This window comes from Sus scrofa, chromosome 6 (assembly GCF_054392235.1).
Source record: "Sus scrofa isolate SSC_HxYL_T2T_F1_AM1 chromosome 6, Sscrofa_HxYL_maternal_Yorkshire_Landrace_v2.0, whole genome shotgun sequence".
NCBI lineage: Eukaryota > Metazoa > Chordata > Mammalia > Artiodactyla > Suidae > Sus > Sus scrofa.
In genome coordinates, this window is record NC_139388.1 from 171,743,729 (window position 1) to 171,757,309 (window position 13,581).

The 13,581-nt window shown below is 59.7% G+C and overlaps 1 protein-coding gene and 1 long non-coding RNA gene across 18 annotated transcripts in view; one reads left to right on the plus strand and one right to left on the minus strand.

The window, feature by feature from the left end:
* The first annotated feature begins 211 nt into the window (after window positions 1–211).
* On the plus strand, window positions 212–11,166 carry LOC100736638 (uncharacterized). The gene is made up of 7 exons (XR_014808523.1): window positions 212–445; window positions 2,396–2,632; window positions 4,040–4,194; window positions 4,588–4,649; window positions 4,901–6,246; window positions 7,559–9,921; window positions 10,488–11,166. It is a non-coding gene; the product is annotated as an uncharacterized LOC100736638 (long non-coding RNA).
* Window positions 2,426–13,581, minus strand: part of ST3GAL3 (ST3 beta-galactoside alpha-2,3-sialyltransferase 3) — a 231,182-nt gene continuing 220,026 nt past the window's right edge. For 16 of the 17 annotated variants that reach the window (XM_084958571.1, XM_084958565.1, XM_021093475.2 and 13 more), the window contains 3 exons: window positions 9,679–9,825; window positions 9,350–9,496; window positions 2,426–3,453 (listed from right to left, as the gene is read on the minus strand). In XM_084958571.1, coding sequence (XP_084814697.1) covers window positions 3,364–3,453; window positions 9,350–9,496; window positions 9,679–9,825 — 384 coding nt within the window. In that variant the 3' untranslated portion in view covers window positions 2,426–3,363. 17 annotated transcript variants of the gene reach the window in all.

Consider the following 13,581-nt stretch of genomic DNA (forward strand, 5'->3'; position numbering starts at 1 on the left):
GGTCCCCCCGGCTCCACTAGGTCCCCCGAGGTGTTGGGGGAGGAGACCCTGGGAAGGGCCCCCGGGAAAGAGCAGGGAACCCAGGCAGCGCAGGGGCGCGGACGCTGGGTGTTCAGAGTTTGCCGACACTTGGAGTCGGGAGTCGGGAGGCTGGACTGAGGGCGGGAGAGGGAGGGGACAGGCCGATCCTGCCTCGGGCCACCGGCCTTGGGGTTCTCCCCGTCTCTGCGGTCCCGGCGGGCCACTCTGCACGAGCTGCTCTCTCTGCTCCCGGCTAGTTTCTTCTCTCAGCAGGCCCACGGGGCTCCTTGAGTCTGCGAGGCACTGCGCTGGGGCTTCCAAGGTCGGAGCCGGCTCCAGCCGTCCCGCCGCTCCCCTCCCTGCGGCCCAGGGGCTCCGCGTCCAGACGCACCTGCAAACACCGCCGCTCAGCCAGGGCAGCGTGGTAGGTTGGGGCGCTGGGGGCTGAAGAAGGGGAGGGTCCCGGACGAGGAACTTTTTCGCTGAGGTTTGAGGGATGAGCTGCAGGGCAGTAGTTCAGAAGCCTAACTGTGGCCACTCGGCCGGCGGGATGGAGGTTGGGCGAGTAACGAGCACAGAGGGATGGAAAGGCCAGACACTCTATGTCATGGCAGGGCGTCTGAAGTTTATCCCGGTGACAGTGGGGACAGCTGAAGGGTTTCAGGCAGGAGAACGGTGGCATCCGATGTGCCTTTCAGCGACTGGCCCTGGGTGCAGCGGGGAGGATGCTTTGGAGGCAAGTCTGCTAAAGCTGAAATGCGGGAGAGCGTGGGCTTCCTGGGCTCCTTTTGCAAACCCAGCTGGTGCCTGATCGGATGGGGTGAGGAAGCAGGACAGACAAAGGCATACCTTTGGCCTGGGTGACGAGGCAGAGGGGTTGCCTTCTGGCAGCTGGGGCTCCCAGAGGAGGGGCAGGTTGGGGGCAGGAGCTCGTGAGTTCAGTGTTGGACAGGTCGGGCTGGAGGGCCCGTGGATTATCCTAGTGGGATCTTTCAGAAAGTGGCCGAATGTGTAGCCTGGAGCGAAGTCAAGAGAGCTGGGCGGGAGACGGCAGTTCGGGAATTGTCGGCCAGTTTGCAATCAGAAGCCGTGGGCGGGGACGAACATGCTCAGGGAACGTGTGTGTGGACCAGCCGTACCCTGGCTCTGCAGCAGAACCCCCCTGTGGGCCTCTTAAAACTAACCCAATGCGGGCCCCGCCCCAGACCTGAATCAGAATGGCGGGGAGGGCGTGAGCCGCTTTCCACACCTGGACAGGTGCTTCTCAGCCAGGCTGAGAACCACGGCTTCGAAGGGAGCAGTTTCTGGGCAGTGGTGGGGACTTGCCAGCAAACCTGTGGGACAGGAGGCCGGGCAGTGAGCCGCTCTGCTCTCTGCTGCCTCCCCCAGAGGTGGTTGTGTGTGCTGGGGGGCTTCTTCCCCGGCTCTTTGTCAGCCAGGGCAGCTGCTTGCAGGCCTGCAGCCTGTGCCCGAGACCACTCGGGGGGCGCCATTCACGTAGGACACAGTATGCCCTGGCGTTTGCATCCTCAAGGCCTGTTTCCAGCAGAATCGAAAGGAGTTTCTGGGCCCGGCTGTCCTTCCGTCAGGGCCCTGTCTTCCCCTCAGATGAGGAGGCCTCTGGCTGAGGACAAAGCGCAGCAGTAAAGGGGCCTATGGGAAATCGGGATGGCACCTGGACTGGGTGGCAGATGAGAGGTGACAGGGCCAGCCAGCCCCACCTGTTGCTGCACAGCAGCTCTGGCAGGAGGCTCCCTCCAAGGCCTGTGGCCTCGGGGCAGGCGTGTGTTGGCTTCTTCTCAGGCCTGCCTGGGGATGCTGGGACAGGGAGAAAGCGGATTCCAGGGCTCCAGGGGGTGAGGTTGGGGGCAGGGACTAATGTTTGCCAGAGGGGGCCTAGAGCTGGGCAGTGCCTTCTTGCTATGCACGGAAAGAGGGGTGCTGAGAGGGACCGGGTGCCTGTATGCTAAGGGGGAGTCTTTCTGGGGCTCAGACAGGGCTGCCAGGCCTGGGGCAGGTCTGTGGGCTGCTCTGTGTCAGAGGGTCAGCAGTGCGACTTTCTCGTGCTTGCAGGAATCTCTGTCCTGCCGAGCTGGGGACACTGTCCTAGGGCTGTGGGCTTCCATCCCCTGCCCTTCGGGTCCTTCAGGAGGCACCAGGGTCAAGTCGGGGTTATGCCCTGATGCCCCAGTCTGCCTCTCTTAAGGCAAAGCGGGTGGAGGACACTCTGGGACGGGAGAGGCTCCCGAAGGCCCCTAGGTGACTACCCAGGTCCTGCAGCTGACACGAGAAGTGACAGAGACCCAGGAGGGCTGGAGAGATGGCCCTTGGGCTTAGCATAGCTACTGAGGCCCCAGGCTTCTGTGTCTTCCAGGCAAGTCAGAGAAAGCAAGAGGAGCCCAGGTTCAGGGAAAAGCTTTATTGCTTCCACGATGGCTGCCCAGGACGACTGCCACAGCCTGGGAGAGGCCCTCGGGCCTCTTGTCCCCGTGGTCCAGGCAAAAGGCAGACCCCAAGGACCTGGCGGTCTCATTGCTGATATCCAGGAGAGCTGCCAGATGGGTCACTCCAGGCCCGGGACACTGTCCTGGGGTCAGCTGCAGCTGCGGAGGTGAGCCGTTCCCATCAGGCTGGGCCAGGCCTCACCCCCTGAACTCTGACGTGCTGGCTGCTCCGGCCCGGGGGCATCTTGTGGGCTTAAAGGATGGCTCCAGGGTTTCCCTCTGGGACAGCTAGGGGCTGCTGAGTGGGAATATCCCATCTGCTCCCCAAGAAAGGCCAAACAGGGTCATGAGCTGGAGGGGGCTGGCCTGAGAGGCTGCCCACCTCCCGGTGCCCCCCCCGAGCAGGGCACAGGCCAGTCACGGCACTCCCGCTCTACGGGGAGCCCAGGGGACCACTGCCCGAGGGGCCCTTCAGTGGGTCCCTTTCTGCACGGCAAGTGGACCAAACTTGACATCTCCAAACTTCTTCAAAAATAAATTATCCCTCCCTCCCCCCACCCCCAATTCACAAAATGAAAATACACCGAACACTGACTGGAGAAAGGGTGCCGGCAGCCGGCCTGCTGCCCGATGTCCGCCTCGCGCATGCTGGGCCTGCCAGGCACGGCCAGTGGCCTCCTGGCCCTCTGGCTTCAAGGACCCAGGCTGAGAGGGAGGCCGAGGGCTGGTCTCTGGGGCTGGCCGCTGAGCAGACACCGCTCTGACAGCCCTGCCAAGGCCTTGCCACCCCGGGGACACTTGGCACTGTCCTTCCCTGGGCCCGAAGGCTCCCACGCCTCTCAGGCAGAGCCCGACCGGGGCCAATGCCGTGGGCAGGTGGCGGTGTGCTGGGTCCGCCTCAGATGCCGCTGGTCAGGTCAGTGATGACGCGTGCTTTGACCAGCTTCTGCAGAAACTCTTTCTCTCGCTGGATGTTGTGCGTCCAGGACTAGAAGGAAGAGGTGGAGCCGTGGTCAGTCGGGCAGCCCGGGGGCGGCTGGGACGGGGCCCCGCTGGAAGGCGCGCTCCCAGGCCCCCTTCTGACCACTGCCCTCCGACGCTCTTTGAACGTGGGAGGTCTGTTCTCCCACATTCTCACCCTCCGCCCCTCCCGGAACCTGGAGGAAGCACCCTCCAACCCCTCTCCCCAGCCCAGGAAAAACGAGGCCTCTCCCTTCATCCATCCAAGCCTCAGGACACGCAGGCTTCCCACCTTGTCCCCACTCCTCCAGCCCCTCCTCGCCCGGCAGCAGGGCCTAGGCACCCTGAGATCAGGCAAAACGTGAGTCACCGAGGTCCGGCCCAGGCCCAGGCCCTGGGGGGTGGGCCCTGCTGGAAAGGGAACCGCGTGGAGCCGCTTAGTCACTCTCCAGCCTGATGCAATCCACTCTCCAGGCCTGGGGGCAGCGGATGAAATCCTGCCTCTCGGATCAGAGGAGCCAGGGGGCCGGCGGCTCATCTTACTGTTACTTGGAAATTGCAGGGAAGACGCTGCCTTCCAGGGCACCCGGGCTCAGGTTCTTTCCTGCCCCCAGGGCCCTTGCCAGGAAGCTGTGAGGGCTGAGTCTCCCGGAGACTGAAACGGGACTGAAGGAATGAAAGAGCCGTGAAAGCCAGTAGCCTCGCCTCGGTCTGACACAGCCCACCGCCCTGGTGGCCCTGGTGCATCTGAAGCCCTGGGAGGTTTCTGGTGAAGAACTTAGTGGCTCTTGTCCGGGCCTTATCTGATCCAGTCACCCTCGTCCAACGTTCCAAATCTCTGCGGACTGACACTTGGGCAGAGCTCCCTGCATCCGTCTTCTCTGAACACTCCCGTCAACTCCCTGCGCTAACCTGGCTGCCCCCCAGACACCCCCCTTCCCTCTCAGCCGCACTCCTGGGTGCCTGGAGGTGGCAGGTCTTCCTCACCCTTTGTGGCTGCGTCCTCACAACTGTCCCTCCGACGCCCGCGAACCCCTGCTCCTTTGGCCCCCCGCGTTCTCCCCAGCTGTCTGCCACGCGCCCCCTCCTTGCTGCAGCCCCGTGGCCATTCGCCCTCCTTCCCGGGAGATTCAAACATCTGGCTCCCTGTCTGTCTCTGAAGGCAGGGCCTGTCCAGCAGAGATGATGCGCCATACGAATGGGTTGGATGCTGTCAGTTTCCAGGTAAGAAGATGCAGGCGGGGAGGAAGGGCGGGGGCGGGAGCCAGGCACACGCGGCTCCTTGCTCAGCCCCCGCCTCCATCACACCCCGGGAAGAAGGAACCCCGCAGACAGGTGGGCTTCAAAAACACCCACTGGGAGCCACGGAGGGCCGGAAGGCCAGCAGAGGACTGGCGATCTGATTAAGGAGCTGCTGTCCAACGTCCAAGCGTAATAATGGCGTAATTTTGAAAATGATCGTCTTTATCTTTCAGAGAAATTTAATGAAAGGTTCATGGCTGGAATATGATGCCTGAGACTTGTTTCCCAATAACCAGCGGGGACCGGGAGGCACAGGAGGAAGGACAGGCTGAACACCGCTGGCCGTGTGGTGATAACGGGGCGGGGACAGTGTCTGGGAGCCGGATGTTACTCTCTATGCTGTGAACATGTTTGACGAAGTTCGTAATAAAAGAGTAACCAAAACGTCTGCCCGGGCGGCTCTCCCTCCCACTGGGGCCACGCCGCCTCTCTGCACCCTTGCCCCGATTCCTCCTTCGCGCACCCAGCACAGGGGCTCACAGAGCGGCCTGTGCCGAGCTGCCTGCACTGCCCACGGGCCAGGGCAGGGTTCTGCCAGCCTCCCCAGGGGCCCCGACTCTGGACACAGATGTCCGTCCCGCTCACAGCCCCACTGCAGGCGGGCTTTCCTTCTCACAGCGCTCTGCCCATCCTCTCTGTGCCCAGGGCTCTGCTCGGACCTCCGCACTGCATCCTGGCATCTCCCCTGCGCCTGCACCAGCAGCTGGGCTTACAGCTCACAAGTCCACATCTCCAGCCCCGAGGTCCCTGCCACGCCAGGCTCCTGCGGGAACCCACTTCTCCTCCGCCTCCTGCCCAGTCCCTCTCCTCCAGGCGTCCCCCGAGAGCGCCCACTGTGCGCCGCACGCACTGTCCAGCTGCTGCAATCTGGCTCCAAAGTCCCCATTCTCCCTCCTTTATATTTATTTTTTTGGCCGCCCTCAGGGCACACAGAAGTTCCCAGGCCAAGGAGCCAATCCGAGCCGCGGCTGTGACCTACACCACAGCTTCGGCAACACCGGATCCTTGACCCACTGTGGCAGGCTGGGGATGGAACCCGTGCCTCCGGAGCGACCCGAGCGGCTGCAGAGACAATACCAGGTCCTTAACCCACCATGCTACAGGGGGAACCCCATCCCCACTCCTCTGAAACCGCTCAGCACAGCCCCCGGGACCTCCTCAGGCACATCCCACGGCCACTTCTCAGCCGGCGTCTCCCTGCTTCCCTGCGGCACTGGACACTCCCTCCTTTGGTCTCCAGGACCCTGCATCTCCTAACCCTCCTCTCCTCTCTCTCTGCCTTCGGGAAGGCCTCTGACGTCCCCCACACCCCCCGGCATTCAGTCCTGGCCCCACTGTCTTCACATCCCACCGGCTCCCCCTGGGCCCAGAGAATGGGCGGAGCGGTGAGTGGAAGTGAAGCAGTGGCGGGGCCAGGGCGCTGCGTGGTTCACTTGACCGCTGAGGACACCCCTAGGTGACAGCAGGGATCCTACACCCAGGCACCAGCATGTCAGGGACTCCTCCAGGATGCTGAGCGGTAAGAGCAACAAGCAGGGGTAAAAACACCAATGTTAAGAATAACGGCGAGCAAGAACGGGCGCTTACTACGGCCAGGGCTTTTCTTTGTCTTTAGGGCCGCACCCGCGGCATGTGGAGGTTCCCGGGCTAGGGGTCCACAGCCACAGCCACAGCCACGCAGGATCCGAGCTATGTCTGTGACCCACGCCGTAGCTCTCAGCAACGCTGGATCCTTAACCTACTGAGTGAGGCCAGGAATTGAACCCACATCCTCATGGATACTAGTTGGGTTCATTTCTGCTGAGCCACGACGGAACTCTTTTTTTGTCTTGGAGGTTCCCAGACTAGGGGTCAAATCAGAGCTGCAGCTGCCGGCCACAGCCACAGCCACAGCCACTTGGGATCCGAGCCGCGTCTGCAACCTACACCACAGCTCACAGCAACACCAGATCCTTAACCCGCTTAGTGTGGCGAGGGATTGAACCCACATCCTCATGGATCCTAGTCGGGTTCATTAACCACTGAGCCTCGAAGGGAACTCCCCCCCCTTTAAAAGTATAAATGATTTACAGCGTTGGGTTAGTTTCAGGTGTACAGCACAGCAATTCAGTTACAAATCAATATTCTTTTTTAGATTCTTTTCTTTTATAGGTTACTATAGAATATTGAGTATAGTTCTCTGTGCCATACGGTAGGTCCCTATAGGCTATTTTATATACAATACTGTGTATGCTAATCTCACACGCCTCATTTATCCCTCCCCCCTTAGTAATCGCAAGTTTCTTTTCTATGTCTGTGGGTCTATTTCTGTCTTAGAAATAAGTTCATTTGTATCTCTGGCCTTTTTTACACGTCATCGCATTGAATCTTCCCCAACCCAAGGGTTGGTGCTGGCATGACCCCTTGTATTGATCAGGAAAGGAAGGTACAGAGCCAGGCTTGGAGCCCAGGCCGTTTGGTTTCACAGGCAGCACTCTGCGGCACCCTGTGTGGAAGTGATGCCACAGATGCCGTGAGCCTCAGAGCCCGAAGGTGCTACAGGATGAGGAAGGGGGCAGGGGTAGCCTGACCACTGAGACAAGGCAGGCGGAAGAAAGGGAAGAGCCTTCACTGCAGGGCTTTGGGGAAGGTGGAGGGTGTCCTTCCACTGCCTTCCTGCAGGGAGGCAATCTCCAGGCGTTGCTGGTTTAAAATCCCAACCATTTCTTGCCTGTGTCTTCCCATCATGACTGAGCAGTTCTGGGGCAGAAGCCTCGCCTCTTGGAGGGACTACTGTGACAGCATCCCAACCAGTTTCTGTCCCTGCCCGTACCCTCTGTTTCATTCTGCAGAACAGTGACCTGACGACATGCTCATCTACAGCCTAAAACTGGTCCATGGCTCCGTGCTGCCCTCAGAGCAAGGTCCAAACTCCTTACCTTGGCAGAGAAAAGCCCTTCCTGATCTGGCAACTGCCTGTGTCTCCAGCCTCTCACCTTCTGCCTAAAACTGCTGCATAAACGTTACAGAAAAGGAGTATGTAAGAGACCCCACATTTCAGTAAACAGAAGCCAGGAGGCAGGGAAAGTGGGCAGAGCAACTTGGAGGGGGTGGGTGCTCATAAGGGACAAAGCAGCCCGGAGATACATGAAGAGAAGCAGGGATGGAGAGACACGGGCTCATGGTGAAAACGAGGCAGGGCTGGGACCACTGCTGGGGGCGGGGATGAGCCAGTTCAGGGGCTCCTGGGACCCAGGATGAGCTTCCCATCCTGAACCCCATGCCACGCAACAGCTGTAAGGCTGTTTCTGGTTCCCCGCAAGATTCCCAGTCTCCTACATCCTTGAAATAACTCCCAATTACTTGAGGCAGCCTGAGTGGACCAACAAAACAAAACAAAACAGGAAACAAGCCTAAAATATGGATGGGACCCAAAGCCATGGATGGGGATAGACATCTGGAGGACGTGGAGAGTGAGAAGAAAGAGGAGGAGTTCCCATCGTGGCGCAGCGGAATGAACCCGACTAGGAACCGTGAGGTCGCAGGTTTGATCCCTGGCCTCGCTCAGTGGGTCAAGGATCTGGTGTTGCCGTGAGCGGTGGTGTAGGCCCCAGACACTGCTCGGATCCCACGTTGCTATGGCTGTGGCGCAGGCTGGCAGCTGTAGCTCTGATCAGACCCCTATAGCCTGGGAACCTCCAAATGCTGTGGGTGCAGCCCTGAAAAAAGAAGCAAAAAACCCCCCAAGCAAACAAACAAAAAAAACCCCAGAGAGAGAAGATTGTCTAGGATGGAGCTCAAGCCAATGCTGACTCTTCAGGGGGGACTGAAATCCAGGACCCTGAAGAAGAGCGTGAGAGCCTGGCCAGCGGAACAGGACAAGCACACTGGAAACGACGGCCTCCCTCTAGGCGGGAGAGCGTTTCAAAGAGGAAGGGCCGGTCAACCCTGGAAGTGTTTCCGAGAGATGAGGAAAGGGAGCGGCTCCAAACACGAGCCCAAGATGCCCGGGCCCAGGCTGGGAGCGGCGGAAGGCAGGTGGTAGACGCAAAGGGTGTCGTGCGAGGCGTTTGGATTTTCCACGTGGGCTCCTGCAGTGACGCGAGAGCTGCCTGGAGGGCTGACCGCCTGCACAGCTCCTCATGCTTCTCGAACTTCACTGAAGGTCCCTGGATGTGTGGGACCAACTGGGAAGCAGCTCTGGGTGATGAGAGAGCTTCAGTGTTTGGCCATGGGGAAGGGAGGAGGCGGTACGGAGCGTCCCAGGACCGACAGGTACTGTCTCGGGGTTGTCCTAGCGGGTGAGGAAGTCCTCCCGGGGAAGAGAACTGCAGTAGAGACGACGGCTCTGAACTCCTGCCAAGATGGCATGTGCCAGCTGGGGAGCAGCGGGGGCTGGCTAGGACCAGGAGAGGGCCAGGGAGAAGGGGGGACAGGGGCGCACAGGATGCTGGGTGGCCCCAGCTCAGTGAGGGTGGGGCAGGGCCCCTCGGAGCTCTGGGCAGCCAGACCCCCTGCTGGCTCGCCCTTTACCATCCATTCAGCACGGGCGGCGGCGGCACAGCCAGAGCTGTCCTTCGTGCTGGCACCGCCCTCCCCCTCGCCCAGCGCGGGGACTGCCCCCTCCCCGCCCAGCCCCGCACCTCTTTGATGGCTGCCATGCGCACGGTCTCGTAGTAGTGCAGGGGTGCATTGGGTGTGCTCATGTCGTAGCCGAAGCCGGCGACGGCCACCTCATCGCAGCCGTGCAGTGCCATGGTCACGGCCACACTGCCGAGGGTCGGGATGTTCTGGAGGGAGGGGCGGGGGAGGGGTGCAGAGCGAGGCTGAGACCCTTCGCGAAGCTCCCCAGGGCTGAGCTCTGCGTCTGAGGTCTGAGCCCTCTGTCCCCCCACTGCCGCCCCGTCCTTCCTTCCCAAGGCACCTCTGGTCCCCGTCCCTTCCTCCCTCTCCCAGGGTCCAGACGTCTCACCCCTCGGCCCATGAGGCCATTGTTGAAAGGCAGTCCGATGAGGGTGAAGGCGGCTTCCTGGATGAAATAGGGATTGAGGATGCGAATCTCTGGGGGTTCCTTGGGCACGCGAGTGGCCACCGATTTCCAGAAGCCGTCCGATGCACTCTGCAGACACAGCACACAGCACAAGTGAGAGTGAGCGGGCGCACAGCGTGTGATGCGTGGCGGACCCACAGTGTGTGCAGGCAAATGGGAATCAAGGTATGGCGGGGGGAGGAGGTGTGTACGGGGAGCCCGGGGCATGGGGGACAGACACAGATGGGGGAAGAGGACCCGGTATATGGCCGGGTCACGGGTGTGTGGCAGAGACGAGGTGTGTGGTGGGGATCCGTGAGCACACAGTGGGGCCACAGTGCAGATGGAGGAGACACAGTGAGCTGCTGCAGAGGGGGCGCAGCAGGTGGGACTCTGGGTGCACTGCTCTGGCCTGGGGGTGGTTCTTGAGCCATCGGGAAACCCCAGTGGCCCACCGGTGCCCCTCCCCTTCACCGCTACTGGGGGGCCCGGGAGGAGCCCGCCCTCTCTCTCCTATCTGCTCTGCTGGGCTCGCCTCCTTTCCCTTCTGCTGAATTTCCTTGCTCTCTCAGTCAACTGTTCTAAAGTGAACCTGAAAAATAAAGACAGAACGTGAGCCACCATGGCCCAGCCAGACAACACGCCAATCCCAGTTGTGCCACCGACGGAGCTGGGTGCCTTTGGGCAAGTGACATGCTCCGTAGGCTTCAGTTGCTTTAACTGCAAAACGGGATGATTCTTTCTTTGCTCAGAGATCTCAGGACCAGACGGGAAAGGCGGCAGCTCTGAAGCCTGATACCCCAGTGTCCACTCCAAGGCCAGATTCCTCCCTCCCCTCTTCTCGTTCCCAGCCCTGCCTTTCTGTTCAGTGCACAAGCCCTTACGGGTCTGGTCCCTCGAGTACAGCAGCTCAGCCACCCTCGGGTGGGCGGCCTCAACCCCTCGCCCTTTGCCCTTCTATTGTCCTGGCCTTGGATCCACCCAGCCATCCGCCTTTCCCACCCTCACAGCTGGGCTTAAGTACCGCTGGGGAAAGTCACAGGCCAGCCTTGCGACCGGAGGGATGTCCCATAACCTATGAAAGGGATTCTCTGTTGTTGGACATCTCGTCCTCCAGTGTCCCCCAACCTCTGTTCCCCACCGTCTTCCAAACCAGAAGCCTGGGGACCGACGTTGCACCCCTCTTCATCTCCCCAGCCCCTTCTGTCCTGCTGGTGCTCGGGTTCTTTTGATGCTATTTTCTGTAGAATCCCACAGATCCATCCTTTCCTCCCTAACTTACCGCCACCACCTAAAGTCCAGGTCTCATCATCTTTCAAACGGGTATCACAATGCCCAGTCATTTACAATGTCTGTCTTGTTGACTGCTTACCCCCCAACCCCATCAGAACCCAGCCGAGTGACCAGAACATAAATGATACATGTTAATTGCTCAATGCCTCATTTACTCAACACACACATAATGAGTGCCCAGAATGGGCCACCTCTGCCTCCCAAACCACTTTCCGCTCTGCCAGGATGATCTATGTACAGACTGGATCACACCACCACTGCCCTCAGGCGTTCTGCCTGCTGCTCCACTTTCCATTCAGCACATCTGAAGTCCCCTGCGGCTCGAGCCTTCCCTCAGACCTGAACCTATGGACCCCTAGCCTGAGAACTTCCATATGCTGCACCTACGGCCCTAAAGCGAGGCCAGGGATCGAACCATCATTCTCATGGATACTAGTCAGACTCGCTTCTGCTGAGCCACAATGGGAACTCCCTACTCATTTCTTTCTTCTTCTTCTTTTTTTTTCTTTTTAGAGCTGCACCTGTGGCATATGGAGGTTCCCAGGCTAGGGGTCAAATCGGAGCTGTAGCCGCGTCTGTAACCTACACCACAGCTCACAGCAATGCTGGATCCTTAACTCACTGAGCAAGGCCGGGAATCAAATCTGCGTCCTCATGGATATTCGTCAGATTTGTTAACCACCGAGCCACAATGGGAACTCCCTCACTCATTTCTTAAGACTCAGCATCTGCTCCTTCCTCCCGAAAGGCTTCATCCCAAGGTAGAAATGACCTCTAAGCTTTGGGAGGTGATAAAACAGGGAGTTAAGGGAGTTCCCGTCGTGGCGCAGTGGAAACGATTCCGACTAGGAACCATGAGGTTGCGGGTTCGCTCCCTGGCCTCGCTCAGTGGGTTAATTAAGGATCTGGCATTGCCGTGAGCTGTGGTGTAGGTCACAGACACGGCTCAGATCCTGCACTGCTGTGGCTGTGGTGTGGGCCGGCAGCTGTAGCTCCCTCTGGACCCCTAGCCTGGGAACCTCCATATGCTTCGGGTGTGGCCCTAAAAGAAAAGTCAAAAAAGAAACAAAAAAACAAACAAAAAAAAGGGAGTTAAGGTCTGCCCTGGTTTGAAAGTCTCCCTGCCTGCTCCGCCCCATTCATTCACATTGAAGGCATGATTCGAGGCGACAGTACTGGGAGGTGGCCTCTGGGAGGCAATTAGGTCCCAAGGGTGCAGCCCTCGAGAATGGGCGCTCACAGAGAGGGCCCTGGCCCCGTCCGCCAAGCGAGGACGTAGAGATCTATGAACCAGGAACCGTCTGTGACCTGGAAGCCCTCCCCAAGCATCAGGTCTGCCAGCACTGTGGTCCCAGACTTCCAGCCTCCAGAACGGTGAGAAACAAATGTCTGTTGTTGAGGAGCCACCCAGTCTGCGGCGTTTTGTTATAGCAACAAGAGCTGACTAAGACAGAAGACCCAAACGCAGCTCTGGCCACTCCACTCCGTGGAGACCTCGGGCACGAAACGTAACCATTTCCTTATGGATAAACCAGGGATTCTAAGGGTATTTGTCTCGTGCTGTGAGAACTCAATAAGATAATGCAGGCTGAGTGCCCAGCTCCCAGTCGTTGGCCAGCTGTTATCATCCCGAGCATTAGCCCCGGGGCAGCGGCTCACGTCTGATTCAGCTCTGTGGTCCAGCGCAGCACTGCCCGCGAGTGGGAAAGGGGACACGACGTCCATCTGGGCTCCGCCACCGCCCTCAGCACCTCTTCAGGCGCGTCTTCCACCGCCTTCGAAGGACTGTCTGCTCCCACCACCCCTTCCTGTGTCTCCCCACCTCTGTCAACTCCTCTCTCTTGGGCAAATTCTATCTGTGCAAACTTCTTGGGGTCTCAGCCCCAGTAAGACGAGGAACCCAGACAGGCTTCCCTGTGTCTCCCTCTGTGTCCAGGAGAAGTGTGTGTGTGTGTGTGTGTGTGTGTGTGTGTGTGTGTGTGTAAGGGGGTAAAATTCAGGAGAGAGGACCCAGTAGGAAAGGGAAGGGTGGAGGGTGGAGAAATGGCCAAGATGCCTGCAGAAAGGGGGAGAAGCCCCTCCGGGAGGGCCAGATGTGCATTGAAAGGGCTGGGACATGCCAGCCTGTGCCAAGCAAAGCACAGGCCCTGTCCCCTCTCCGGAGCCCGTCAGGCCCCAACAGCCTGGCCCCTGCCCATGCACCTAGAGGGAGTGCAGGTGCTGCTTGGAATGGCACAGCTGGGGCTATGGAGGCCCCAGGCTGGTTTTCACAGACATTCTATCTCCTCAACTTTCACCCACTTCACAAGACGCAGCAACGTGCTCGGGGTCAGGCAAGCAGCTGTGCCAAGATGCAAACGTGGGTGTCGTGACCCCAGGATGGGTGTTCTCCCCGCTACACTCTTTATTGTCATCACTGCTGTTCCTACCTCAGGAAGTCTGGGGGCCTGGGGTCAGGGACAAACGGGGCCTCCCGTCCACCCGCCAGGAGCTCTGAGGTGAGTTAGGGGTCACTTGCTCCGGTTGGTGCCCTAATTCCCATGTCACAGAGGG